At 44.3% G+C, this 27,141-nt stretch overlaps 1 protein-coding gene across 4 annotated transcripts in view; it reads right to left on the reverse strand.

The window, feature by feature from the left end:
- Nucleotides 1-27,141, reverse strand: part of DGKI (diacylglycerol kinase iota) — a 542,650-nt gene that overhangs the window by 400,748 nt on the left and 114,761 nt on the right. The window contains exons 1-2 of one of the 4 annotated variants that reach the window (XM_077469234.1): nt 5,110-5,304; nt 854-913 (exon numbers count right to left, since the gene is read on the reverse strand). The exons of 2 other annotated variants lie outside the window; for them this stretch is intronic. In XM_077469234.1, the coding sequence (XP_077325360.1) occupies nt 854-913; nt 5,110-5,210 (161 nt within the window). In that variant the 5' untranslated portion in view covers nt 5,211-5,304. Of the gene's footprint in view, nt 1-853; nt 914-5,109; nt 5,305-27,141 lie in introns of those variants that run through there. One more of the 4 variants, XM_077469235.1, reaches the window with a different exon arrangement.

Below are 27,141 nucleotides of genomic sequence, written 5' to 3' on the forward strand. Positions count from 1 at the left end.
GGGGGTCAAGGTGAGCTGAGCTGCTGAGTAACTGCAGACGGGGATATCAGGGTGAGGTAAGTTGCTTAGTCATTGCAGGAAGATGGGAGCAAGGTGAGCTGAGCTGCTGGCCATTGGCAATCGGGAGGCGGTCAGCTGCTGGTTTTCTAGCATGCTCGTCCAATAGAAGCAGGCTAAACAGCCAGCTTTTGTCGGACAGACTGACCTACACATGGGCTGAATGTCAGACGTTTTTTTATTGAACCAGCCGATGTCTCCTGACAGCCTGTGTGTATGGGACTAGTCACTGCTGAGAGGTGAGAGAGGAGCAGGAAGAGCTCAGATGCTTAGTCACTGTTGGGAGGGGGAGCTGAGCTGCTGAGTTACTTTTGAAATGGAGGAGCAAGGTTTAGCTGCTGAATCACTGCTAGAAGGAAGCGCTAAGCTGCTGAGAGAACCATTAGGAAAGTGTTTGCACTTTTGCTGTGTGTTACTCCACAGTACAATAAGCTACAGAGATCACATGAGTTTTTTTAATTTTTGTTACATAAATGGAAATACTTGAATGTCCATACTCAGACCATAAGGTCAATAGGAGGTGCAAGAATGTAGTGGTGGTTTACCTCTACAGAGATAGCAAAGTGGAATGACGGGTGGCTAAATAGATGGGTTTATACCCAATCTGATACCTCTTACCATCCACCAAAATACTTCCCTAATTTATTACATCATAGTAGCCCTTATGGACACTGAATGACATCACAGGGATCATACTGATCAGCTCAGTGTACAGTACCCCAAGATACACTGCTGACATGGGACAAAAAGAAATAACGGAAGACACGCCCTTAAAGTTCTTGATTTTGCCCATTACCTTTCAGGTTTTGGAACCCTAGGTGGATACGCTGTGCCTGGGCCTGAATTTGTATAAGCCCTGAAGGGAAGAAAAAAGGAATTATCCAGTGACACCAGGTATGAGAGTTATGTTTGACTGCTACACACTGTTACAATATTCACTCAGCCACTGTGTCTATTAAATATTATGTCTGCTTGCACCAACAGCCAGCAATCCCATTCCTGTTGCAAATGTTGCAGTGCAAACTGCAAAGTGAAAGTAGATATGTGATTGGTTACTATGGGCATCACAGACATGTTTCCTCTATTCAATAACAAATATTAGTATCTGGAGAGGAAGAGCTTATATGGTAAGAAACAGTGTCTACTTCCATGTCATGCATATACTGTAAATGACCAATGACCCAATGGCGGAAATGTTGCTCTTAGGGTTTGTTCTCAGTCATTTTTAGTACATCTCAAAAAGCCAAAGTAAAGTCTATATCAAAACGTAGGTTAATCTGAAACTCTGTCACTATCTAAAAAAAAAGAAAAAAGCTGACTGCAAAACAAGACTCTTAATTCGTACCTCTCTAGTGGGTAACATTTACAGTATCTAGTCTACTTTTTTCAAGAGCTACAGCCTCTGGTATAATCTGCAGCACCCGACACTTCCAGGTGTGTCAGATTCCTGTGTCCCCTGTAATGTGCCATTGTTCCTGCCACTGAAGTCTATGTCACTATGCTAGTGGAGGGAACTACTGTGTGCAGCATTGGTCTAATCATACAACACACCCAAAAGTTTGACACATGCTGAAGATTCCACCAGGGGTTTTGGTTGATTGGCCTTTAATTCTGTTTGTGCTGGATGCTTAGGATACTTAGCTCTTGAAGAAGGATCAGACTTCGCACCCATCAGAGGAGTTAGAATTAAAGTCTACTTTTAGCAGAGAACATGTTTTTCATTTTTGGGTGGGTGATAATAAAGTAAATTTAAAGCAAATCTTAGCTTTTCCAATACTACACACAACCGGACTTTCTGGCAGACTAGGTGCGACGGAATCAGTCCATTGGAAAATCCAGTCTCCGATCATGTGTGGGCTAATCTGATCATTTTTCATTAAAAAAAAACGGACCTAGAAATAGAACATGTTTCAAAATTGTCCAGCGGACTCAATTAGGAAAAACCGTTCGTCTGTATGCTGGTCCGACGGACCAAATACGATGCAAGGGAAGCTATTGGCTACTGAACTTCCTTCTTTAGTTCCGTCTTACATCATCACATTCAAAACGAACAGACTTTAGAACAGACAGTACAGTCCGTTCGTGTGTGGCCAAGTCCATTAGTTAGGAAGTCCGTTGGGAAGACCGTTGGACCTAGTCTGCCGGAAAGTCCGGTCGTGTGTACGCGGCATAAGAGGCACCAGAGGAAAGCTTTACCTCCACCTCTGACAAATGCCTCTGCCTTCCAGTATTGTGGCTTGACCCTTGCCCTCCCCATAATGTAGTAAATCACTGCAGTCACATAGGAGTGGGAAAGTAGTTAGATGCTCTGGTGGCAGATGGAGCAGAGAAGGACAAAGGGAAGGAGAGGACACATACCCACCTATACCTAATATGGTGAATGATTGATATAACATTAAAGTGTATGTATAGCCAAAACATTTTTTCTTAGTATCATTAGGTTAGAATCTCTGCTAGTTCTCTATTGCTGTCTGTGTCCCCACTGGAGAGATTCACCCTCCAAAAACCAATAAGAAGAACAAAATTGTACAGTTGTCACCTCAACAGGATATTAGGTTTCATTTACCTCTTTATACTGCATTAATGCACATTATGATGCACATTAATGTGCATTGCATTGAGGAAGCCAATTTAAAATAGACGAACTGTTAACTCACCCTGATGAGATTCAAAAAGCACAAAGCCCTTATTGTTCTAGTACAATGCACCGTAACACACTACCGTGAGTTGCAATGCGCTACAATGCAGGGGTGTTGCCTTGGTGTGATCGGCTACCATTCAAAATGAATGGCACTGCAATACAGCAACCCATGTTACATGTATTGCCATGTGTTGTGGTAAGGCATGTAGTATGACAATCCAGTGAGGATGGGTCTGTCATGCTGATCCAATGGTCTCAAAATCTTCCATGTCACTGACCCAGAACATATTAGCAGCCAGTGACTTAAGAACTGGACTACAAAATGACTCAAATCATTGACTAATGCTGGTAGTGGTGTCAGAATACAATAGCCCTCAGGGGAGATTCCTCCATCCACACTGTTTGGCATTCTGGGCTGAAATGTTAACTTGTATGGTTGGCTGGATTGACAGGACAACCGGACAACTACAATTTTCAGCTAAAACGGCAATCACAGCACCCATACCTCCCTTTCCAGATACGTTTATCTTAATAATGATTGTATATAATGGTGAATCTATAATCCTAATATTGAGAAATCTGTCCCGGCTGTCATGTCCGATTTAAAACACATCCACCTTTTGTATGGGGTTACAATAAGATCTGTGTCCTGTCCTTCCCAACACATAAAGACACTTCTAAGAGAGGGATGAAAAGTTTCCTGCAATGCAGTGACACCACACAACACTGGGATCAGCTGTCACTGCCCTTTGCCCGCTTCCGGCAGCTGTGACATTCCAAGCATTCCCGGAAAGCGGAGTGACAGCTGCTGGATCAGGGCCGTTACATGATTCCTATGAATAAGACATATGTATCTCCACAGTGTCTGGAGGACTTAATAAATCAGACTGCCTAGAACAATGTTAAGGCATTTAGCAATATGTTCTATATATGAGTGCTGTTTTTCAAACCCAGAAGAGAACTCCAGCCAAAACGTAGTTAAAGATAGATTGCGGAAGGATCAGGATGTCTGCTGGGTTTTTAATTGCTGTCTCTGTGTTGGAACGATATCCCACCATTTCCTGCCCGGGAGGTACAGCAGGAAGTAAGGAAATTTCCCTTCCAGGGGCACAGCAACAAAAACCTAATAGTAATTCTAACCATTACTCACAAAATGAATACTAAAGAAAAATATTTTAAATGGACTATACCGCGTATTGCAAATTTTCTCTCTAATTTCCAGTCTGGGGAAACCTTTGTCACCACCACAGTGAGTGAAAAATCTAAAATCTCTTTTTTCCAGTGAAAAATCTAACAGACTCCTGCATAGCCAGAAAAACCCGACGGGGGGGGGGGGGGGGGGGGGGGGGGGGTGGGGGTGGGGGGTGGGGGGGGGGGTTTAATCTTTCCTCGTTCTACCATAACTGTAGAAAAAAAAAGATTTGACTGAATATGCACTATAAAGTGGAATTAAGCTCTTATTTTAAAAACATTGCTGCAGATAGGATTTTATTACAGAGGAGACATTGGGTTGATTTACTAAGGCAAATAGAGCATTAGCTTTGCAAGTGCAGTTGCACTCTGCAAGGGAATTTTCTCCAGATCTTAATAAATGATGGGAGCGCTGCTGATTTCCATCATCCAATCAAGTGCAAGCAAGAATGCTGTTTTTTCAAATTTTCTTGCATGTGATTGGGTATTCTTTGCAAGGCGAAGTTTCGCCTGTTTTACTAAGCTCTGGAGCAAATTCCCTTACAGAGTGCAACTACACTTGCAAAGTGAACATTCTATTTGCCTTTAGTATATCAACCCCATTGCATGTCTTATGTGCCTGTCAGAAATATATTTTTTAAATGTACACTGAGCTGCATATGCAAGGAAAAGACATCAACCTAACCGGTCAATCAAGATGGGCAAAGATGACGAACTTGGAAGAAGAGTAAGCGAAGATGTCAGAGATGGTGACAGAGCACAGAGGGACATTGTGGTCATCGCAGTGTTGGAAGGGTCCCTTTGGCAGGGAAGTCTTCCATAATGCGTAAATATGCCATGTACTATGTGTGAAAGCCCTAAGCTCTGGTACAGGAATTTAGTTCCGCTTAATACTAATATCCTAATAGACTAATATCTTAACAATCACCCCAACAAACTCCTGTAGTAGTTCTAGACAGATATATTTGCAATAGGCAGATTTTTTTTATAAATAAATAAGATTAAAAATGGCCCATGTGGCCCCTAAAATAACAATGATGGTGTTTATTCAGTCCGTGAGAATTATTAAACCCTGGCCTAATGGTTATGTCATTCAGCCAAACAATGGAAATTTCCTGAAAGTCTGAAGAACGTCAGAGATGCTACAGCTTCATTCTACAGCTCCATGGCAAGCCACTTTGTGAGGACCACTAGAGAAAAACGATGTGAAATCAACTTACCAGTCATCCCAAGAGGAGCTGCTGCCAGAAAAACTTTGAGTAAGCTTTAACGGGGAATTCCAGCATTTTTTTCTATAAACATTTTCCATGTTTTTATCCATTAATTCCCATGTGAATGAGAAGAGGAGAGTGCACTCCTAAATCACAAGAGAGTGAGTTTGTTTCCTTGTCTAGCTGAAGCCAGCGTGTCAAAATCCTCTCACCCTGACACAAAGCACAGCCGCACTATAAGACCTGAAATCAGATCCTCCACAGTTGATGACACTGAGAGGCATGCAGGCTGGGGCACAACGAGCCAAGGATCCCTGGCATGAACTCTTCTTTTTCTCCAGTTAGGATGAATTACATTTTATTTGATTTTATAAGTAAGTAATATTTCAATGGTCCTGAATGTAATAGACTTATTTCACTGTGATAAAGGAGTTAAAGGTCAACTCCTAACAAAAAATGTATTTTGTTTTACACAGAGCAGGAAAAGGTTTAATTTCTGACAAACTGAGTGACAATAAACTCTGGTATACAAAAAAATTATATTCAAGTACCGTATTTATCTGCGTATAACACGTGCCGGCATATAACACGCATCCCAAGTTTAGGAGGGAATTTAAAAAAAAAAAACTTTTAGGAGGGAAGTTTAAGGAAAAAAACTTAGATTTAAATGCCCATCAATGCAGCCTTGTCAGTGTCATTTGCAGCCTTGCATTGCAGCCTTCCATTGCAGCCTTGTCAGTCGTTTGCAGGCTTGTCAGTGTCATTTTAAAAATGGCGCCACCGAGATACAGAGCGGATGTCTCGGTGATGCTCGTTCTCGGCCGTTCTCGACGGCTTTCGGGTATTTTTGGCCGCACTCGGGTGTTCTCAGCTATTTTCGGCCCTTCTCGCCTATTTTCGGCCGCACTAGGCGGCTTTCGGCTTTCCGAAAGCTGCAGAGAACGGCCAAATGCGGCCGAAAATAGCAGAGAACGGCCGAAAATACCTGAAAGACGCCGAGAGCGGCACAGAAGGTTAGGAAAGGAGGGGGGGTCGGCGTATAACACGCACCCCCGATTTCCCCGATTTTAGGGGGAAAAAGTGCGTGTTATACGCCAATAAATACAGTATGTATTATTAACTCATAAAGTGCCTTCTTTTGCTCTAAACCAAATCTCAAAATTCCTTTTCTTTTTTTTTCTTTTTTTTATATATCCTGTTAGAGGGTGGCCAATTTTGTTCCCCATAGTCCCACAGCTGTATACAGGAACGCAGTCACCATCTCTGCTTCTATCTCAAGATGGTCTAGGGCAGTGATGGCGAGCCTTGGCACCCCAAATATTTTGGAACTACATTTCCCATGATGCCCAACTACACTGCAGAGTGTATGAGCATCATGGGAAATGAAGTTAAAAACATCTGGGGTGCCAAGGTTCGCCATCACTGCTCTAGGGACTAAAGACTTGTCCACACGGGCCAAAAATTGGCTGAAATTGGTCAGTTCGGCAGGAACCGCCCCCCTATCAGGATACAATAGCTCAGTGGGGGGAGATCACCCCCTGGGTTGAATGAAAAAAAACTTCTAATGTGTACCCAGCTTAAAATGATTGTAAAGGAATTTTTGTTATAAAAGAAAACATCTCTATACTTGCCTGCTCTGTGCAATAGAATTGCACAGAGATGCGTTGAACCTCCTCTTGTTGGGTCCCCTGCCAGAGCTCCTGCCTCCTCCTATCTGTCCAGTGCCTGCTTCCCATGGGGGTGGACAGATAGGAGGAGACAGGAGTTCCAGCAGGGAAACCGAAAAGAGGAGGTTCGGTGCAGCTCTATGCAATTAACACAGACAGCGGGGCTTGCCCCCAGCTGCCTCATCACTGGAGTTGATTGACAGGAGCGGGAGCTGCTATCAGTCTGCCCAATGAGGAGGAAGACAGCGGCAAGAGCCAATGCTCTTGTGCACGTCACTGGTTCAGATCGGGCTCAGGTAAGAATAAGGGGGGGGGGGGGACTAGGGGGATACTGCAGCAGAGGAGGCTTTTTTACATTCATGCATAGAATGCATGAAGGTAAAAACCTTGAGGCTTTAGAATCACTTTAAGGAATTTGTAGTGTGCATAGAGCAGTGCACATGACCCCAACTAATGTGCACTGCTCATTCCAAACAAACAGAAGTGAGGGAGGGAAACAAGAGATTTGGGAGCTCGGGGACTTTACAAGGAGGCAGGAATACACAGTAGGAAACCATTTAATGAAATATAGATTACAGTAATGAATATATATGTTAATTATGGAGAATCGGGATATAGTTTAGTGACACTTATGACTACTTGAGATTATTGGTATGTTCACTGTACAGCTCTTTTAACTGGTTCAGACAACTATTAAAGCAGAATTAAAAAAAAAATGAGCCCCCGAGGAACTTTTAGCCATGTGTGATCATGCACAGCATATTAGCACATTAGGCAGACTTACCTTAGAAGTAAATCCCCTCCAGCACTGTAGTATCAGTGCTCTCAATAGTCATGCGCACTTCCATCCTCTCCCTGTCTGCTTTTTGAGTTTGGATTCTTTGGCTGTTTTCATGGCTGGCTGGGGTGATGTGACTCCTGTGCATGTGCAGGGGGAGGCACATCATCTCTACACAGATCCATGCCATAAATGTACCCTGAGCTGTGCATGTGCAAGTCAGTGCACACAAACACTGACAGGCAGGGAAAAACAGTTATGACAGAAGAGAACAATAGGGTTTCGCCTCTCATACAAATCCTACCTGTGACCACTTTTACATTTTGTAGTTTAATTCCACTTTAAGTCTAAACTCCAGCCTTTCCTTCAGTCTTAGAATGTGTCCTATCGGACCAGTTTGTCGGATAATCCGACTGTGTGTGGTATGCATCGGAATGTTTCCGTTGGAATATCCGTCGGACCCAATTTTCCAACTTGTTGGAAATATTTTCCGACCAACTGGTTCGATCGGACATATTCCGATCATGTGTAGAGAATTTTGATCGGACCAAGTGCCACGCATGCTCAGATCAAATTCCTACATCAAAGCTATTGGCTACTAGCCTGAACGTAGTCCCATCGTAACGAAATTACGTTATCACCTTCTGAAAGATCGGATTTTTCGACAACTTAGTCCGACCGTGTGTATGCAACAGTTTTGGACAAGATCCGACGGACAAAATCCGACGGATTTGGTTGTCGAAATCTCCGACCGTGTGTACAGGGGCTAACACAGTTGTTCAGTCTCCTCTGCCGTACTGAAATTGCTTTCTCTGACGTCTCTGATTTCACTGCACATTGTAAGCATCTTACAGTGTGCATTACAAGCTGTAGCAAGTCAGATAGAATCTTCCTTATTTTCTGGCTGGAGGATATCCAGCATAATCTAGCCCTTTCCTCCTCAGCCTGACTGTCATTAGTCTGCCCCTTTCATTCAGTGGGTTTCAGTTGCTTTAACCACTTTCAGACCGGACCATTTTGCTGGTAAATGACCAGAGGTCTTTTTACACTTTGGCACTGCGCTGCTTTAACTGGTAATTGCGCGGTCATGCAATGTTGTACCCAAACAAAATTTACGTCCTTTTCTTCCCACAAATAGAGCTTTCTTTTGATGGTATTTGATTGCCTCTGCGATTTTTATTTTTTGCGATATAAACGTAAAAAGACCGCAAATTTTGAAAAAAAATGATATTTTCTACTTTTTGTTATTAGAAAAATCCAATAAACTCAATTTTAGTCATACATTTAGGCCAAAATGTATTCAGCCACATGTCTTTGGTAAAAAAAAAGTCAATAATTGTATATTTATTGGTTTGCGCAAAAGTTGTCACATCTACAAACTAAGGTACGTTTTCTGGAATTTACGCAGCTTTTAGTTTACGACTGCCTATCTCATTTCTTGAGGTGCTAAAATGGCAGGGCAGTACAAAACCCCCCCAAATGACCCCATTTTGGAAAGTAGACCCCCTAAGGAAATTGATAAGAGGCATGTTGAGCCCATTGAATATTTTATTTTTTTGCCTCAAGCGATTGAATAATGACAAAAAAATAAATTTTTTTTTTTTTTTACACAAAGTTGTCACTAAATGATATATTGCTCACACATGCTATGGGCGTATGTGAAATGACACCCCAAAATAAATTCTGCTGCTTCTCCTGAGTACGGGGATACCACATATGTGGGACTTTTTGGGAGCCTAGCCGCGTACGGGGCCCCGAAAACCAAGCACCGCCTTCAGGCTTTCTAAGGGCGTAAATTTTTGAGTTCACTTCTCACTACCTATTACAGTTTTGAAGGCCATAAAATGCCAAGATGGCACAAAACCCCCACAAATGACCCCATTTTAGAAAGTAGACACCCCAAGCTATTTGCTGAGAGGCATGTTGAGTTCATGGAATATTTTATATTTTGCCACAAGTTGCGGGAAAATTACAAACTTTTTTTTTTTTTTTTTTTTTTTCACAAAGTTGTCACTAAATGATATATTGCTCATGCATGCCATGGGCATATGTGAAATGACACCCCAAAATAAATTCTGCTGCTTCTCCTGAGTACGGGGATACCACATATGTGGGACTTTTTGGGAGCCTAGCCGCGTACGGGGCCCCGAAAACCAAGCACCGCCTTCAGGCTTTCTAAGGGCGTAAATTTTTGAGTTCACTTCTCACTACCTATTACAGTTTTGAAGGCCATAAAATGCCAAGATGGCACAAAACCCCCACAAATGACCCCATTTTAGAAAGTAGACACCCCAAGCTATTTGCTGAGAGGCATGTTGAGTCCATGGAATATTTTATATTTTGCCACAAGTTGCGGGAAAATTACAAACTTTTTTTTTTTTTTTTTTTCACAAAGTTGTCACTAAATGATATATTGCTCACGCATGCCATGGGCATATGTGAAATGACACCCCAAAATAAATTCTGCTGCTTCTCCTGAGTACGGGGATACCACATATGTGGGACTTTTTGGGAGCCTAGCCGCGTACGGGGCCCCGAAAACCAAGCACCGCCTTCAGGCTTTCTAAGGGCGTTACAGTTTTGAAGGCCATAAAATGCCAAGATGGCACAAACCCCCCCCAAATGACCCCATTTTGGAAAGTAGACACCCCTAAATTTAGGGGTACACTAGTGAGACTAGGTAATAAATGGCGGGTGCCCTGAAACTATAAAAAAATAACTAACCAACCAGCGTCACCTGTAACAGTTATATGGTGATCACTGGTGAAAGGGTTAACTAGGGGGCAATCAGGGGGCTTTATGCGGTAGTATATGGGGGTCCCTGGCGCTATAAAAAGCTGCGGCGAACCTAAATACCTACCTGCCTAACTAGCGTCACCTGTGACACTAATACGGCGATCAGAAAAATGATCGCTTATTAGGCTGGGTTCACACTGGAGCGATGCGGAAACGCCGCAAATCCGCGGCGGGTTCCCGCATCGCATGCCTCCCGGCGGCAGTTCACACTGCCCTATGCGAACTGCTGGGAGTGTCAGTGAAATGTTACTGACAACCCCAGATCAGTTCGCATATCGCAGTGCGATCTGCAAACTCGGATCGCATGGTGTGAACACCCATGCGATCCGATTCTGCTGCGGGCCAAAAAAAGGGTCCCGTGCGAATTTGCGGCGGGTGCGGCGGGTGCGGCGAATGGCTGAACTCGAATCGCACAGAGATCGGATGTGATTTGCACTGCAGTGCGGTGCGAATCACATCCGTTCTCATAAACCGCTGCAATGTGAACCAAGCCTTAGTGACACTGGCGACGGGGGGTGATTACGGGGTTAAACCTTTATTGGGGGGGTTAGGGGGGTACCTTAGAACTAAAGGGGGCTAACCCTAACTGCCCTAACAGTTATTAGTCACAAATGACACCCGCCGGGTGATCAGGGGGTTAAACCTTTATTAGGTAATAAATGGCGGGTGCCCTGAAACTATAAAAAATAACTAACCAACCAGCGTCACCTGTAACAGTTATATGGTGATCACTGGTGAAAGGGTTAACTAGGGGGCAATCAGGAGCTTTATGCGGTAGTATATGGGGGTCCCTGGCGCTATAAAAAGCTGCGGCGAACCTAAATACCTACCTGCCTAACTAGCGTCACCTGTGACACTAATACGGCGATCAGAAAAATGATCGCTTATTAGGCTGGGTTCACACTGGAGCGATGCGGAAACGCCGCAAATCCGCGGCGGGTTCCCGCATCGCATGCCTCCCGGCGGCAGTTCACACTGCCCTATGCGAACTGCTGGGAGTGTCAGTGAAATGTTACTGACAACCCCAGATCAGTTCGCATATCGCAGTGCGATCTGCAAACTCGGATCGCATGGTGTGAACACCCATGCGATCCGATTCTGCTGCGGGCCAAAAAAAGGGTCCCGTGCGAATTTGCGGCGGGTGCGGCGGGTGCGGCGAATGGCTGAACTCGAATCGCACAGAGATCGGATGTGATTTGCACTGCAGTGCGGTGCGAATCACATCCGTTCTCATAAACCGCTGCAATGTGAACCAAGCCTTAGTGACACTGGCGACGGGGGGTGATTACGGGGTTAAACCTTTATTGGGGGGGTTAGGGGGGTACCTTAGAACTAAAGGGGGCTAACCCTAACTGCCCTAACAGTTATTAGTCACAAATGACACCCGCCGGGTGATCAGGGGGTTAAACCTTTATTAGGTAATAAATGGCGGGTGCCCTGAAACTATAAAAAATAACTAACCAACCAGCGTCACCTGTAACAGTTATATGGTGATCACTGGTGAAAGGGTTAACTAGGGGGCAATCAGGAGCTTTATGCGGTAGTATATGGGGGTCCCTGGCGCTATAAAAAGCTGCGGCGAACCTAAATACCTACCTGCCTAACTAGCGTCACCTGTGACACTAATACGGCGATCAGAAAAATGATCGCTTATTAGGCTGGGTTCACACTGGAGCGATGCGGAAACGCCGCAAATCCGCGGCGGGTTCCCGCATCGCATGCCTCCCGGCGGCAGTTCACACTGCCCTATGCGAACTGCTGGGAGTGTCAGTGAAATGTTACTGACAACCCCAGATCAGTTCGCATATCGCAGTGCGATCTGCAAACTCGGATCGCATGGTGTGAACACCCATGCGATCCGATTCTGCTGCGGGCCAAAAAAAGGGTCCCGTGCGAATTTGCGGCGGGTGCGGCGGGTGTGGCGGGTGCGGCGAATGGCTGAACTCGAATCGCACAGAGATCGGATGTGATTTGCACTGCAGTGCGGTGCGAATCACATTCGTTCTCATAAACCGCTGCAATGTGAACCCAGCCTTAGTGACACTTGCGACGGGGGGTGATCACGGGGTTAAACCTTTATTGGGGGGGTTAGGGGGGTACATTAGAACTAAAGGGGGCTAACTCTAACTGCCCTAACAGTTATTACAGTCACAAATGATGTGACTGGTGTCACTGTGACTGGGGGGCAGGGGTAATTGGGGGGGTGATCGGGGGGTAAAGGGGGGGTGTGAGTGTGCCTGGCATGTTCTACTGTGTGTGTAGAGTGTTGGTGCAACTCACCGATCCGCTCTCCTCCGTGTCGGAACGAAAAATACCGACACGGAGGAGAGAATACATCACTTCCTCTCCTGTGTTTACATTACAGGAGAGGAAGTGATGTCACGGGGGATTCCTATTCGTCGGGAGCGATCGCGAGGGGGTGGCCATGAATGAATGGCCGCCCCCTCGTCCCGGATCGCTCCCGGACGAAAACCGACCGCCGCAGGCACCGGGCGGGGGCCCGATCGGGCCCCCGACCCGCGGGAGGCAAGGGACGTACATGTACGCCAATATGCCTGCCCGTGCCATGCTGTCGACGTACATCGCCGTGCGGCGGTCGGCAACTGGTTAATCCAAGAATTCATGCTAAATATATTTAACAATACATTTGATTATTTTAAAATAAAAGTACAGACATTTCCCAAATTTACCCCCAAAGCTCCCCCTCTAGAGAAGGATTGTCAAACCCATTATTACTGCCGCATCAGCAGTATGGTTGTCCTCATAGGACCAGGGTGCGCTACACACAGAGTGCGGGGTTCAGGAGTGCGTTACATACAGTGTACAGAGTTCAGGATTATGCTATGTATCGAGAGCCAGCGTTAATGTTGACATCAAATTTTAATTTAGTTTTAGTCATAGCCTATTGACTAAAATGCCATTTTAGTTTTAGTTGTATTTTAGTCAACTAAAATAATGTTAATTTTGGCGACAAAAATATTTTTATCGCCAAAATTAACACTGCCAAGGGCAGGGTTTAGGAGTGCATTACATACAGAGCACAGAGTTCAAGGGTGCCCTATGTATAGAGTTCAGGGTCTAGGGGCGCGCTATCTACAGAGTGGTGGGTTTGGGGGTCCGCTAAGTGCAGAGTGCAGGGTTCAGTAGTGCGGTATGTACAGAGTTCAGAGGTGTGCTGTGTAAAGAGTGTAGGGATCACAGTGTGCAACCCCCCCCCCCCCCCGCCTCAAAGCTTACTCACATCTCTCTCTCCTACCTGGCCTGGCTCTAGTACCATCCTGTGAAGGCGGCTCTGCCTCGCCTTGCAGGGAGATTGTTCCCATCTTTTACATTCTGGAGATCTGACCCCACCGTGTTCCACCTTATGTGTGTGCAGGGATTTGTTAGTTCAGGGAGCCACTGTAAGCAAAGCTGTCCCTTGTAAACACTGAAGGCTTCTGTGTTTACAAGTGACAGAAGGAAGCGTGAAAAATGTCTGAGAGTCAGAGGTGGTGTAATAGAGTTCCGCCACGTTCCAATTGCAAAACTGAGTGTGAGGGCCACATCACAAGGCCTTGCGGGCCAGATCCGGATCACAGGCATTGTGTTTGACATATGTGTCTTAAAGTTGGGAACATGTCACAGCATTATATTTTCTTTTATCCTGTTCCTGTAGGGAGAGACCTCTTTTTTTACACCTTGTAATATTATCACTAAGTGTGTAAAATTCCTGCAGGGGCAGCTCCAGAAAATGTAGTTCCTAGTGATACTGACAAGTCCCCTGAACTGCATCTCCCAAGAGCCCCTTTCCTGCTTAGAGCGTGTAGGCAGGCTCTTGGGATGGTACGGTGATGGACGGGCATAGGCATAGATCTGTAGTCCAGTTGAAGGGACCAAAAATACTACCTAAAATGTCATTGCGGCAGAAGTGCTAGGTTGTCAGCCCCAAACAGGGGGTTAGCACACTCGATTATCGGCAGATCAACAGGTATTTTTCTATACTTGCAGAATTTTAAAAGGGATAAAACATTGCAAAATTTGCAAAGATTGCATTTTTTTTTTTTTGCCCTGACACATACTTTAAATTAAAATACAACTGAATTAAAAAGTGTTTTTTAACTTGCCCAGAGTTATGCATTCATGTGTTAATTGGTTGATTTACCAGTTTCAGTATCATATTTTATACCAAAACATTGTTTTTTTAAGCTCACTGTATTTCATCTTTAAATCACAGTTCTGTGGCTTATACACATTTATATAAAAAGAGAAATTAAACCCCATTGCACAGCTGTTTCCCGGTCATGGGACTGCAAAATAAGATTGCTCCCGCCAGAATTAAGGAACAAATGCATATATAATCATCATACACAACTGGCAAACATAATTTAGACAGTCATCGAGGGATTCAGCCTTGGGAATTTAATCTAGGCCAGTAACCATGTCGGTACCGCAGCCACGATAAACCGGAGCAGAGGAAATGCAAGCAGGTAATGTATAAACAGGAACATGGGAGATTTCACATAGTACATGCAAATGAGTGTACAGAGGATACCCAAAACAGTTTGGAGGATGCAAATGTGACCCCCTCCTCTCCCTCCTTGTACAGGAAGTGTACCAGGGAACAGATATAGAGGATCACTGAGCGCTAACCACGTTTTTTTTTTTTGTCAAAGCTTAATTTGCCAAGCTGACGTTAGAAGCTGATTGGCTACCATGCACAGGTGCACCAGATTTTGCACTCTCTAGTTTTAGTAAATGAACCTCATTGTGTGATATCAGAAACCAGTTTTAAAAATAACTACAAACATTCCAAACTTGTCTGCCGTAACAAAATAAAACCCTTCTTGTTTTATTCTGAAGGTAGCTGAACTCCAGAATAAACAAATATTAACCTAAATACAGGAAGCATTTGTATTCTTACTTGAAATAAGCGTGCTTTGTGTATTTTTTCCAGATCTGTAGTCATCCAGTATGAAATTTTGCTTCTCTGCAGGAGCTTCCTGTAATAAAGACCGGTCATCTCTGCTCTCGCTCCTTATACAGGGTGACAGGTCTTGTCTCCGCCTTCTCCTGTAGTTACTGCAGGCAGCCTGTAGTCGGTGGTCCATATGTCGGCCTACAGATTTGGGCTTTTTTATCCCTGTGAGAGGTAACATCATCACTGTGGTGGCCATTACCATACAGCTGTTGTTGGGCTTGGGGCTAATGTTGAATTCCCTTCTCCCAGGCCCCCCGAAAAAAAAGGAGATTCCACCCACCACCCAGAGAGGAGGAATGCCAATATAGGTATTGGCGGTCATAATAGCTATAACAGTAATTTTTGGAGCTACATTTTTTAATACAAAGATTTCTTGCTACAAAAGGCTATTGCTTTTACATGCTTGGTGATGTTTTAGTTGCTATACTTGGATTCTACTTTAAGCTCCTTCTATGTCACATCCCTATCCGAGTAAATTGTCCCTTTCCTGAGAAGCCCCACCCTCTCTATTCACAGGTGTCACCACCTTCTGCTGCACAATTTTTTTTGTAAGATTTTGGATTCATTCAAATATTTTTTTTTTTACCACAATCTGTTTGTAGAGCAGGCGTTGGTTAATTTTAACCATACCATTTCTTTAAAATTAGAAAGTCGAGACAAATCATTTGAAGTTCCCATGGCAACTTCAATTTTCTTATCAATCACATCAGAGAGAAGGAGAAAAAAATAGATGGTTGATAGCAGAAAGAAACCTACTGCTTACTACAGACTGGCAGGTAACATCGGGCCTTATAGTTCCATAGCTGCCATGAACACACACATGTGAAACCACATATAGACCAAGAGGACATGTCACTGCCAATCTGTACAGAAGCTAGACAAGGTAAGCTGACAGCAGCTAACGTGCAAACTGTATGGACCAAACTCCTGTTTTTTGGGTAGGAACTTTCCATACATCAATATAGGGTGCAAGGACCCTAAAAGGCAACACCACAGATGTAATGGGATTGGTTTACTAAAACTGGAGAATGCAAAATCCGGTGTAGCTGTGCATTGCAGCCATTTGGCTTCTAGCTTTAGCTTGTTCAATTAAGCTTTGACCTGAATGCTGATTGGTTTCAATGCAGAGGTGCACCAGATTTTGCACTATCCAGTTTTAGTAAATCAACCCCATTGTGTTATCTGTAACGCCGCGTACACACAACCAGACTTTTCAATGGACTAGGTCCGACGTTCTTCCCAACGGACTTTCGGCGGAGTTCCGACAGACTTTCTGAACGAACGGACTTGGCCACACACAAGCACACCAAAGTCCAATGGATTAGAACGTGATAACATACGACAGGACTAGAATAAGGAAGTTCATAGCCAGTAGCCAATAGCTGCCTTAGCGTTGGTTTTTGTCTGTCGGACTAGCATACAGACGAACTGATTTTTTGACTGGACTCAAGTCCATTGGAAAGATTTTAAAAAATCATGTTTTATTTCTCGGTCCATCAGACTTTTGGGGGAAAAAAAGTCCGCTGGAGCCCACACACGATCGTAATATCTGATGGATTCATTCCGTCGGACCTAGTCCGTCGAAAAAGTCAGATCGTGTGTACGCGGCATTAGGGCTCCCTGGGAGCTCAGAACCCAGAAACGCACTATTATGCCAATTTTGACCGTGGGAATGAAAGTCGATCTAAGGTCCTCCACCTTTCCACCACTTGCTGAGGTCACAGTTTATTACCAGGATTAGGATCAAATCTGGAGGGGAGAAGCTGAGGGAGGACAGGCCAAAGAAGCATCCCAGACACAGAAAGTTTTGTAAGTTTCAGATGTACCGGGTGTCTGTTTTTCCATTCCCAGTATGCGGGGAAGTATGAAAAGATAAACACAGAAAGACAAAATGGAACTGATGGGGATGGGGGGGGGGGGGGTAATTAAAGCGTTAGACCTGTTTCAAGGGGCATTCATTCACGTCAGAACTGCTTCTATCCCTATATAAGTCAATAGGAATGCATATGCAGCTTGAAACAGTTTGATTACAAGGCAGAGCTGGGACAAGATCCTTTAGCACCCATGCAAAAAAGGTCAAAGTGCACCCTCCCCATAAGCTGTGAGCTACCTTGGCAGCATAGGTTGCAGGTCATATCCTTTTGTCACCCCGTTTAACTTCCTGCTTTAAAGTGGAATTAAAGCTGAAGTTTAGGTATGAATTTTATTAGAGGGATACGATTTACAATGGCTGCACTTCTGCATAGTAACTAAAGGGGGGGGGGGTAATTGCTCGCTCAGCGTTGATGCCATTCATAGGACACCTTATGTTTTTTCAATTAACAGAAGGCATTCTCTGATTGAAGGGGGTAGAGAGAATGTCACAGTCTCCACCTCGTCTGATCGGAGAATGATTTATATTTATTTATTTTAAAAAAATGCAAGGCATTCTGTGAATGGCAGCAGTGCAGAGCAATGCCCTACCTGTTCTATGTTTTTGGCCCAGTTATGTGCTGCTGCCTGTGTTAATATTGTAAAAACTAAAGAAAACTTGACTATATTTTTCATAATGTTTCTTAAAATTTTGTATTTATTTTTCATCTTCCTATCCAAGTTTAACTTGCTGTAATGGTGTATATATACAGTGGGCACTTCAAAAAGTCATTTCTAGCTGGAGCAATTGTCATGGTTGACATACTCCATTGTTGCACTTTTTTAAACAACATATACTTCATACCTTTTTTTATTTAAATATATATATATATATATATATCTGTGTGTGTGTGTGTGTGTGTGTGTGTATTTGTGTGTGTGTGTATTTGTGATGAATAGTGCCACACTTTTGTGTGTCCACTGCTGGTGTCAACCTTCTGTGAGTCCTCTGTGGGTGGACAATTTTTTTTTTCTTTATTTTTATTTTTTTATGAATTGGACTTTATTTACAGCATTAAATAATTTAAGCAAATAAGTAACATGATACATTTACTGCATGCAGTAAAGCTTAGTGAATTGACCCCAAAGATGCCTTTGGATTTAGCATTAACAGGGGGTAAGCAGACTACACCCAAAAATACACTTTGAATCATAATTATGCTGGATTAAGTGTTCAGTCAGCAAAGGTTTATATTTTTGAAGTTATGAAGTTCTGTGTTTTGATGGGGTGTGGATCCTATGTTTACTTTAAGTGGTCCTGGCAGCCACTTTGCTTCCACTTACACCTATGCCCAGCTCTGTTAGAAGGAGATCAAATACAGATGGGAAGGAGGTCTAAGTGTGCCATAGGCAGATACAGTATCTCACAAAAGTGAGAACACCCCTCACATTTTTGTAAATATTTTATTCTATCTTTTCATGTGACAACACTAAAGAAATTACATTTTGCTACAATGTAAAGTAGTGAGTGTACAGCTTGTATAACAATGTAAATTTGCTGTCCCCCTCAAAATAACTCAACACACAGCCATTAATGTCTAAACCGCTGGCAACAAAAGCGAGTACACCCCTAAGTGAAAAATGTACAAATTGGGCCCAATTAGCCATTTTCCCTCCCCAGTGTCATGTGACTCGTTAGTGTTACAAGGTCTCAGGTGTGAATGGGGAGCAGGTTTGTTAAATTTGGTGTTATCACTCTCACTCTCTCATACTTGTCACTGGAAGTTCAACATAACAAAAGAACTGAGGATCTGAAAAAAAGAATTGTTGCTCTACATAAAGATGGCCTAGGCTAAAAGAAGATTACCAAGTTCCTGAAACTGAGCTGCAGCATAGTGGCCAAGACCATACAGCGGTTTAACGGGACAGGTTCCACTCAGAACAGGCTCGCCATGGTCGACAAAAGAAGTTGAGTGCACATGCTCAGCGTATATCCAGAGGTTATCTTTGGGCAATAGAAGTATGAGTGCTTCCAGCATTGCTGCAGAGGTTGAAGGGGTGGGGGGTCAGCTTGCCAGTGCTCAGACTATACGCCACTCACTGCATCAAATTGGTCTGCATGGCTGTTGTCCCAGAAGGAAGCCTCTTCTAAAGATGATGCACAAGAAAGCCTGCAAACAGTTTGCTGAAGACAAGCAGACTAAGGCCGCGTACACACGCGGGGACTGTTCGCTCAACTTTGTCCGCTGAACAGTGTTTCGGCGGACAGTCCGCTCGTGTGTGGGCTTTCAGCGGACAGTTTCAGCGGACAGTCTGCTGAACAACGTTTTTCGGAAATTCCGAAAAACTGTCCGCTGAAACTCTGTTTCAGCGAACAGTCCCCTCGTGTGTAGGCTTGTTCGTCAAACTAAGTTCCGCGCATGCTCAGAAAGGATTTACACGCCGAAGTTTGCATTGCAGTGTATAGGACGTCGTATTTTTCGTCCCGTCGTACGTGCCATTCACGTCATCGCGCACGGTTTCAGCGGACTGTTCGTTCGTCGTGTGTGGGCAAGTCCGTCCATGCTAATTTTGAGCGGACTGTCCGCTGAAACTGTTTGACGGACAAAGTTGAGCGAACAGTCCCCGCGTGTGTACGCGGCCTAAGGACATGGATTACTGGAACCATGTCCTGTGGTTTGATGAGACCAAGATAAACGTATTCGGTTCAGATGGTGTCAAGCGTGTGTGGCAGCAACCCGGTGATTAGCACAAAGACAGCTGTGTCAAAATAATTGTGGCCACACACAATGTAGACCCTTTGGGCCCAATTTGAAAATTTTCACTTAGGGGTGTACTCACTTTTGTTGTCAGCGGTTTAGACATTAATGGCTGTGTGCTGAGTTTTTTTTTTTTTTTTTTGAGGGGACAGCAAATTTACACTGTTAGGGCCGGTTCACACAGGGGGCGATGCGAGACGACACGACTTGCCGCGCCGCGACCTGCCGCGACCTCAGCGGCGACTTGCAAATGACTTCTGTATAGAAGTCAATGCAAGTCGCCCCGAGGTCGCCCAAAAGTAGTACAGGAACCTTTTTTCTAAGTCGGAGCGACTCGAGTCGCTCCTCTTAGAACGGTTCCGTAGTGCAGAACGGGGGCGACTTGTCAGGTCGCGGCACGGCAAGTCGTGTCACCTCGTGTCGCCCCCTGTGTGAACCGGCCCTTATACAAGCTGTACACTCACTATTTACATTATAGCAAAGTGTCATTTCTTCAGTGTTGTCACATGAAAAGATATAATAAAATATTTACAAAAATGTGAGGGGTGTACTCACTTTTGTGAGATACTGTAAATCCATACATCTAATACAATTTGTAAAACAATTACAAACATTCATGGCTGTGTGTAAGTCCTTCTATGCTTGTCAAGAAGTTGCTATGCAATTTATTTTGTAACATTTTACCATCAGTTACATTTGTACCTTATGCTCCATACTTCTCTTTAGGTGCTGCACATAAATTAAGCTGTGTGTTGCAGTTCTGTTAACTGACTTAAGTATAATTTTAACAAAGAATTGCCCCTTCAGCAAACTGTTGACGGATACGTGTCTTGTTTTAATATGTAGATTTGGGCCAAAGAAGTCAGGGCAGTTTAGCTTTCTGGCCAGAGGGGGGAGTAATGAGTTATTAAATGTTATCGGTCACATTGACACAAGAATTTAAAGCAGTTCTCTATGCAGCCAATATCAACCAGTCAGCTCCTTGATTTTAAACTCTACCGTGAAAAAATATTTGATATTTTTGGAGGCTTTAATTCTGCAGACCTGTATCTCTGTCCTGCCCCATTTTTGTCTCCTCAAGATCGTCATGATGCCTGAGATGCCCGCCCTGAATTATCTGGCTTCACCCACCTAAGTAGCTTTCTATCCAGTTCTTCAGATTAGTTATCACTGCAAGCCTAATTTCATCTTTCAGCTAGCATGCAGCATCATAAAAAATAAACATTTGATTTCAAGTAAAGAATTAATAAAAAAAATAAAAAAAATCATGACTAGGGTGCTATTGAACAGCTTGACAAATATATTGTTTTATTTGTTTTTTGAACTCACTCACCATAATAAAAGATATATAAAAATGTCTACCTTTAAAAGGAAACGGTTCATACGCACTGTTCCAGTGGGCAGCGCTTAACTTTTTGCTCATTTTCAGCACTGCTGTTATCCAACACTTTTAGTTGTGTCACTTAGCATGCCCCCTGCTGGAACTGTGGTACCTCCCACCAGCCACTTCGCCACTTCTGTTTTCTGTAGTGGCGCAGCTGCTTGTGGGAGGAACCACAGCACCCAGCAGGGGACATGCATTCAAAACCCTCCGACCTGTTGGACAACAGCAGCAACAGATTTTCAAGTGAGCAAAGATGTGTATTTAACTCTATGTATTCTGTGAAGGGGTGGGGCTGCAGCTGTCATGTCCAGAGCAGGCTGGAAGTACAGTGGGAGCTGTGCCATCTGGCATAAATAAAAGTAAGAGTTTTTTAGCGAGCTACCGTGGCATACATGTCAGCAGTCAAGAGGTATCATTTGTTTATACACCAGAAGATACAAAAACTATCTTTGGAGCGTAAAATACCAGGGTCGTGACAAGCTATGGGAAAGTCATAGGAAGTCACTTTGTCTCCTGCTGTGACACAACTGTTGAGGATTTATATTTGAACACTCTTGCCAAACCTGGCAGACATTCCCTTGTTGTGTTTTTTTGAAAATTACTAATGATTGGGTTGGCTTTTTCTCAGCTGATTATTATAGTCTTACCAGATAAGCTATTACCTGAGTGATCCCTGCCTCCTCCATAGGCCAAACATGAACATTTGTGCAGTGCATGTTTGTAGAACAGGCATTTATACCTATGCATGAGTATGTGGAATTTACTGTTTCTGATTTAGAAAGGGAGGTTGCAGAAGGTTCATTAATGAACTCCAACACAGCAAAAAAAACTTTCAATTAAATATATTCCTCAGAAACCACAAAGAACAGGCAGCAAAGGGAACCTGGGTGCAGGCCCACATGACTAGGGGGTCCCTGGGTAGGTTGCACCAGTCAGTTCCTGCTAATGTGCAAGTTAAGGGGTGGGGGTGGCTTTCACTGGGCAATGGTAGGGTTAGGAGGTGCAGCCTGGGTACTGATAATTAGTTTCATTAGGGGGTCAGCAAGAGAAGAGGTAACATCACAGAAAGTTTTTCTTTCCCTCCCTCCTTATCTTATAAGCTGTGTGGTTTGTTTAATGGTATGTTTTTATTGTCTAGGTTGCTGGATGCAGGGGTCTCAGGTTCGTGAAGGTCGGAATGGTGGAAGGTATACAGTATATGGTGTGGAATGGGTTGTGCCTATCTCAGTATGGGTACCTTACCTATCATGGAAATAATGGGCTATTGGGCTGCATTGGGTAATAAGTTGGCAATAGTTTGTCCCCGAACTGGTGGGATTGTGGCTAGGCGCCAGGATGCCAAGGTGGTGGTGCTACAGTTTCTTTAGGTATTTATGGGTAAAATTATTAGGGTGGGGCTAGCAAGTGGTGCAGATGGCACATCAGACATACAACAGTCAAGGATATATATCCACTTTGTGTGCACAAAATGCCTTTACAAACCCAGATATTATGCAAAAATAGCAGCGACACCATCACTGTGCTGTACACATGTGCTGTGACGCTCGACTTGGAACAGTGCATGCGCAGTTCTGGTCCAGAGCCCGTCGAGACCAACCCAAGTGCCTGCTACAGTGTGTTTGGGTGTTGCTGGAGGGGGGGGCGGGTCTGGCAGAGGCGGTACCTGAGCGTGTCGTGTGATGTCATGTACAAGAGGGACCAGCGGAGTGGGTGAAGCCTCGTGTGCGTACCTGCGGAACAGGAGCAAGGCAAGCCAGGAGCGGGACTGTCAGTGCTGTTTGGAATACAGTGGACTAAAGGGACCACCTGGCGTGGAGAGAAACTGTCACTGTGACTCAGAAGGGGACGTGTCATGTTAATAAGGTGACATCATCATCTGTGCTGCTGCACACTGCTGTCAATGTCACTGTGAAAGTCAATTTCATGTGTGTGGGTCTGCCCATTCCCATTTCTTCTACACATTAGCACTTTAAATGAATTCATTGTTACATATATTTTGATACAATTTTTTCGTCTCAATTTATTTATGGTACACATTAGCACTTTCATACATAGTGCTTGCTTGAGTCATATTGCACAAGGTATTTTTAAGCACTGTAATTTATTAAGAGCGGCACTTTTCTGTCCCATTCTAATTTCTTGCCCTCCTGAGTCCTGTAACTGAATGATTTTTTTACTATATCGAAAATAAAATAAGAAAATATGTTTTTTTGCCTTAAAGTGGTTCTAAAGCCTTAAAGTGGCTGTTACGCCACTACAATAAAAACATACAATCCCCTCTGTAAAATAACATTATGTGCCCCAGTGTCTGTGTTATATAAAAAAGCTGGAGATCTGTAGCTTATATCAGAGTGTTTTCCAGCACTCACATGACTCCTCGGCGCTCTCCTCTTCCTGGCTGAAAGCTATAGCGGGTGGGGCAGAGAACTCCCGCTGACATCAGGGAGGAGAGAGTAGAGGGAGCCGATGAGTCACATGAGCTCCAGGAGATGCTCTTATTTTGGATGTTTTTATTGTAGTTATGATAGCAGAAGGAGGGGAGAGCTGGGGAGTGGACAGAGCTGACAGGCAGGAAGGGGAGGGGGGAGAGGATAGCTGCGGATGATGGAGGCATGTAAACTGACCACGGTGTCAGGCTTTAGCAGCCATGATAAAACGGGGTCAGTTTACAGGGGAGGGCATAGCCAGGCAGGATCAGCCAGGTTTTTTAGGTGATAGAAGGGGCCAAATTACAAAGCACAAGCTTTTACTTTAGGGGAACAGGATCAGTTTTTTTTTTTTTTAATTTAGGGTAACAAGCATTATGCGCATTAAGGTGAAAAACCTTCTGTGCTGCAGCTGCCACCCAGACCCCCCACTTTTTATTATCTGAGCCCAACCAATCCAGTGATATGTATGCGCGTAGCAACTTCCAACACTGTCTCTCACCTCTTTAGACAGATTGATAGCAGCAGGAGCAATTGGCTCCCACTGCTGTCAATCAAATCCGGTGACATGAAAGTGGGGAATGGTGCTCAGTCTCGCTGTCTGTGTCAATTGATGCAGCAGTGGGACTCGGGAGCGAGTATGCACGGGTGCCCCCAGGGAAAGCAGCTTTGCCTGGTCGAACCCAATAAAAAGGAAGGGCCTGCTGCACCGGCAGGGGATTCCAGAAGAAGAGGATTGGGGCTGCTCTGTGAAAAACCATTGCTCATACAGAGCAGGTAAGTATACGCATGTTTGTTATCTTTATCTAAAAACAAAAAAAGCAAAGCTTTATAACCACTTTAATATCTACCTTAAATCACATTGCTAACTGCATATTATACTTGTTTGTAGCCTAAAAACTGAAAGTAAAAACGTGACTTTGCCAGTAAATTTTGGGTGCTGTGTCAGTAAATTTCAGTCTGCTTGGTTAGTAACACTGCACTGGATAAATGCACACATCTGGAAGAAATATACAACGTAAGATTCAAGAAGGATACACTTTTCTTATACAGCATATTTAGACAATATTTTCTTATCCTTAACCACTTCCCACCCGGCCAATGCACATATACGGCCGGGTGGGAGCCGTCTACTTCTGATCGTCCTTCAGAAGGAGCGGGATCGCGCGCGCGCGTGCCCGCGCGTGCCCGCGCAGCGGTGCGATCCCGATGTGCTCGTGTCACCCGGACACGGCACATCCCAGATCAGCAGGAGGGCTCTGTGATTGGCCCTCCTGATCACATGACGGCTGTGTCCAATCACGGCCGTCATGTGATGTAAACAAACAGCCGGTTGCTAGGCAATCGGCTCTCCTCTCCTCACACAGAAGTCATCGCTGAGGAGAGGAGAGCAGAACGCTGCAGCCGGCTGATGATCAGTGAGTATGAGCTGTTTTTTACAGCTTTTTACTCACTGATCATCAGTCTAGTGTAAACACACAACACACCACACAGTATAAACACAATGTCCCCACATATGTCCCCAAAACACACATGTCCCCAAATAATAAAAACACATGTCCTTAATAATAAAAACATGTCCCCCACATATGTCCCACTAAAATCACATGTCCCAATGATTATCTGCACACATATGTACGTGATCTAGGGTTGCCACCTTTTCTTCACGTTAAACCCGAACACTTTAGCGGCGCACAGCAATCTTTTTTTTATAGTATAAACTATACATCTATTTTGCTACTAAATAACATTTCTAATCATATGAAGTTAATAACAAGAGTTCCCCTTTACATCAGAATCCACAGAGTTCCCCCTTTACATCTGAACTTGCAGAGTTCCCTTTCACTGTAAGGGGGACTCTCCAGACTCTGATGTAAGGGAGAACTCTGGGGACTCTAACATAAGGGATGCTGTGGGAACCCTGATGTAAGGGGGAACACTGAGAACTCTGATGTACAGAGAGGACTCTGATGTAAGGGGAAAGACTGTGGCCTCTGGTGTAAAGGGGAACTCTCATATAAGGGGTGCTCTAAGAACCTTGATTTGCCTTAGTGTACTTACTCAGAGGCAAGACAGTGAAGAGGGGAGACTTCAGTCACAAATGGATAGATGTTGAGCTCACTCACCTCTTGACAGTCAGCACCTCTCATCCAGTTGGATCTGAGGCTGCTAGACTTCAAATTTCTGGCCCAAATTTCCCTTTTCTGAGGCACAGTGCCAGGGATTGGAGTGTGGGCAGACAGAGAGGGGTAGGGGTGGGGGGGAAGAGCCCTCTCTCCTCTTCCGTCTGTATGTGTTTGGGGGGGGGGGGGATTTGTTAGTGTTGGCTTTGGGGAGTGTGAAAGAGAGTAACAGACACTCTCAGCTTAGACAACTGCAGCCAGCAACCCTGCTGGGAAGCCATAGGCCAGTCCAAATAATGTGTCCGGGTTGCAGACAGTCTGAAACCCGGACACATGATTCCAAACCCGAACTGTCCGGGTGAATCCTGGACAGGTGGCAACCCTAACGTGATCACCTGCACACATATGTACATGATCATTTGCGTACATATGTCCGTGATCACACAAACCAATTATTATACACTTAACGGAATTTTTTTTACCAAAAACATGTAGCAGAATACATTTTGGCTTAAATTTATGACAAAATTAGATTTTATTGGATTTCTTTTAAAATAGAAAAAAGAAAATATTGTTTTTTTTCCAAATTTCCGCTTTTTTTGCGATTATATCGCAAAAAATTAAAAACGGAGTCGTGAATAAATAACACCAAAATAAAGCTCTATTTGTGCGAACAAAATGATAAAAATTTAATTTGGGTACAGTGTAGCATGACCGCGCAATTGTCACTGAAAGCGCTAGAGCGATGAAAGCTGAAAATTGGGCTGGGAAGGAAGGGGGCGAAAGTGCCCTGTATTGAAGTGGTTAAAGAGGGATTCCACTGGAAAAAATGTATTAAAAGCCAGCAGCTATAAATACTACAGCTGCTGACTTTTAATAAATGGACACTCACCTGTCCCAGGGTCCAGCGATGTCAGTAGCCGAGGCCGATCGATCGCTCGGCTCTTGGCTGCTGCCGCCACCATTCTCGGTGAGGGAATCAGAAATTGAAGCGTTGCAGCTTCACTTCCCGGTTCCCTACTGCACATGCGCGAGTCTCACAGCTCAATTGGAATGTCTTAGATAGGTATCTGCACCCCCCTCCACCCTGAAATGTGCCAACTGTGACACCAGAGGGGGGGGGGGGGTTCCGATGAGCGGAAGTTCCACTTTAGGGTGGAACCCCGCTTTAAGTTCAGCTTTAAAGGCATATGTCAGGTTATTCTTGCTTTTTAGGTCTCTAGGCCTGTGCTTGGGGACATGCACCTGCACCTACATAGATGTTAGATTGGGAGCACTGCTGTCTTTCTGCAGCCACAGC

Source organism: Lithobates pipiens, unplaced genomic scaffold, assembly GCF_037356315.1.
Source record: "Lithobates pipiens isolate NorthernLeopardFrog02 unplaced genomic scaffold, aLitPip1_a1.2 Scaffold_8, whole genome shotgun sequence".
Taxonomy (NCBI): domain Eukaryota; kingdom Metazoa; phylum Chordata; class Amphibia; order Anura; family Ranidae; genus Lithobates; species Lithobates pipiens.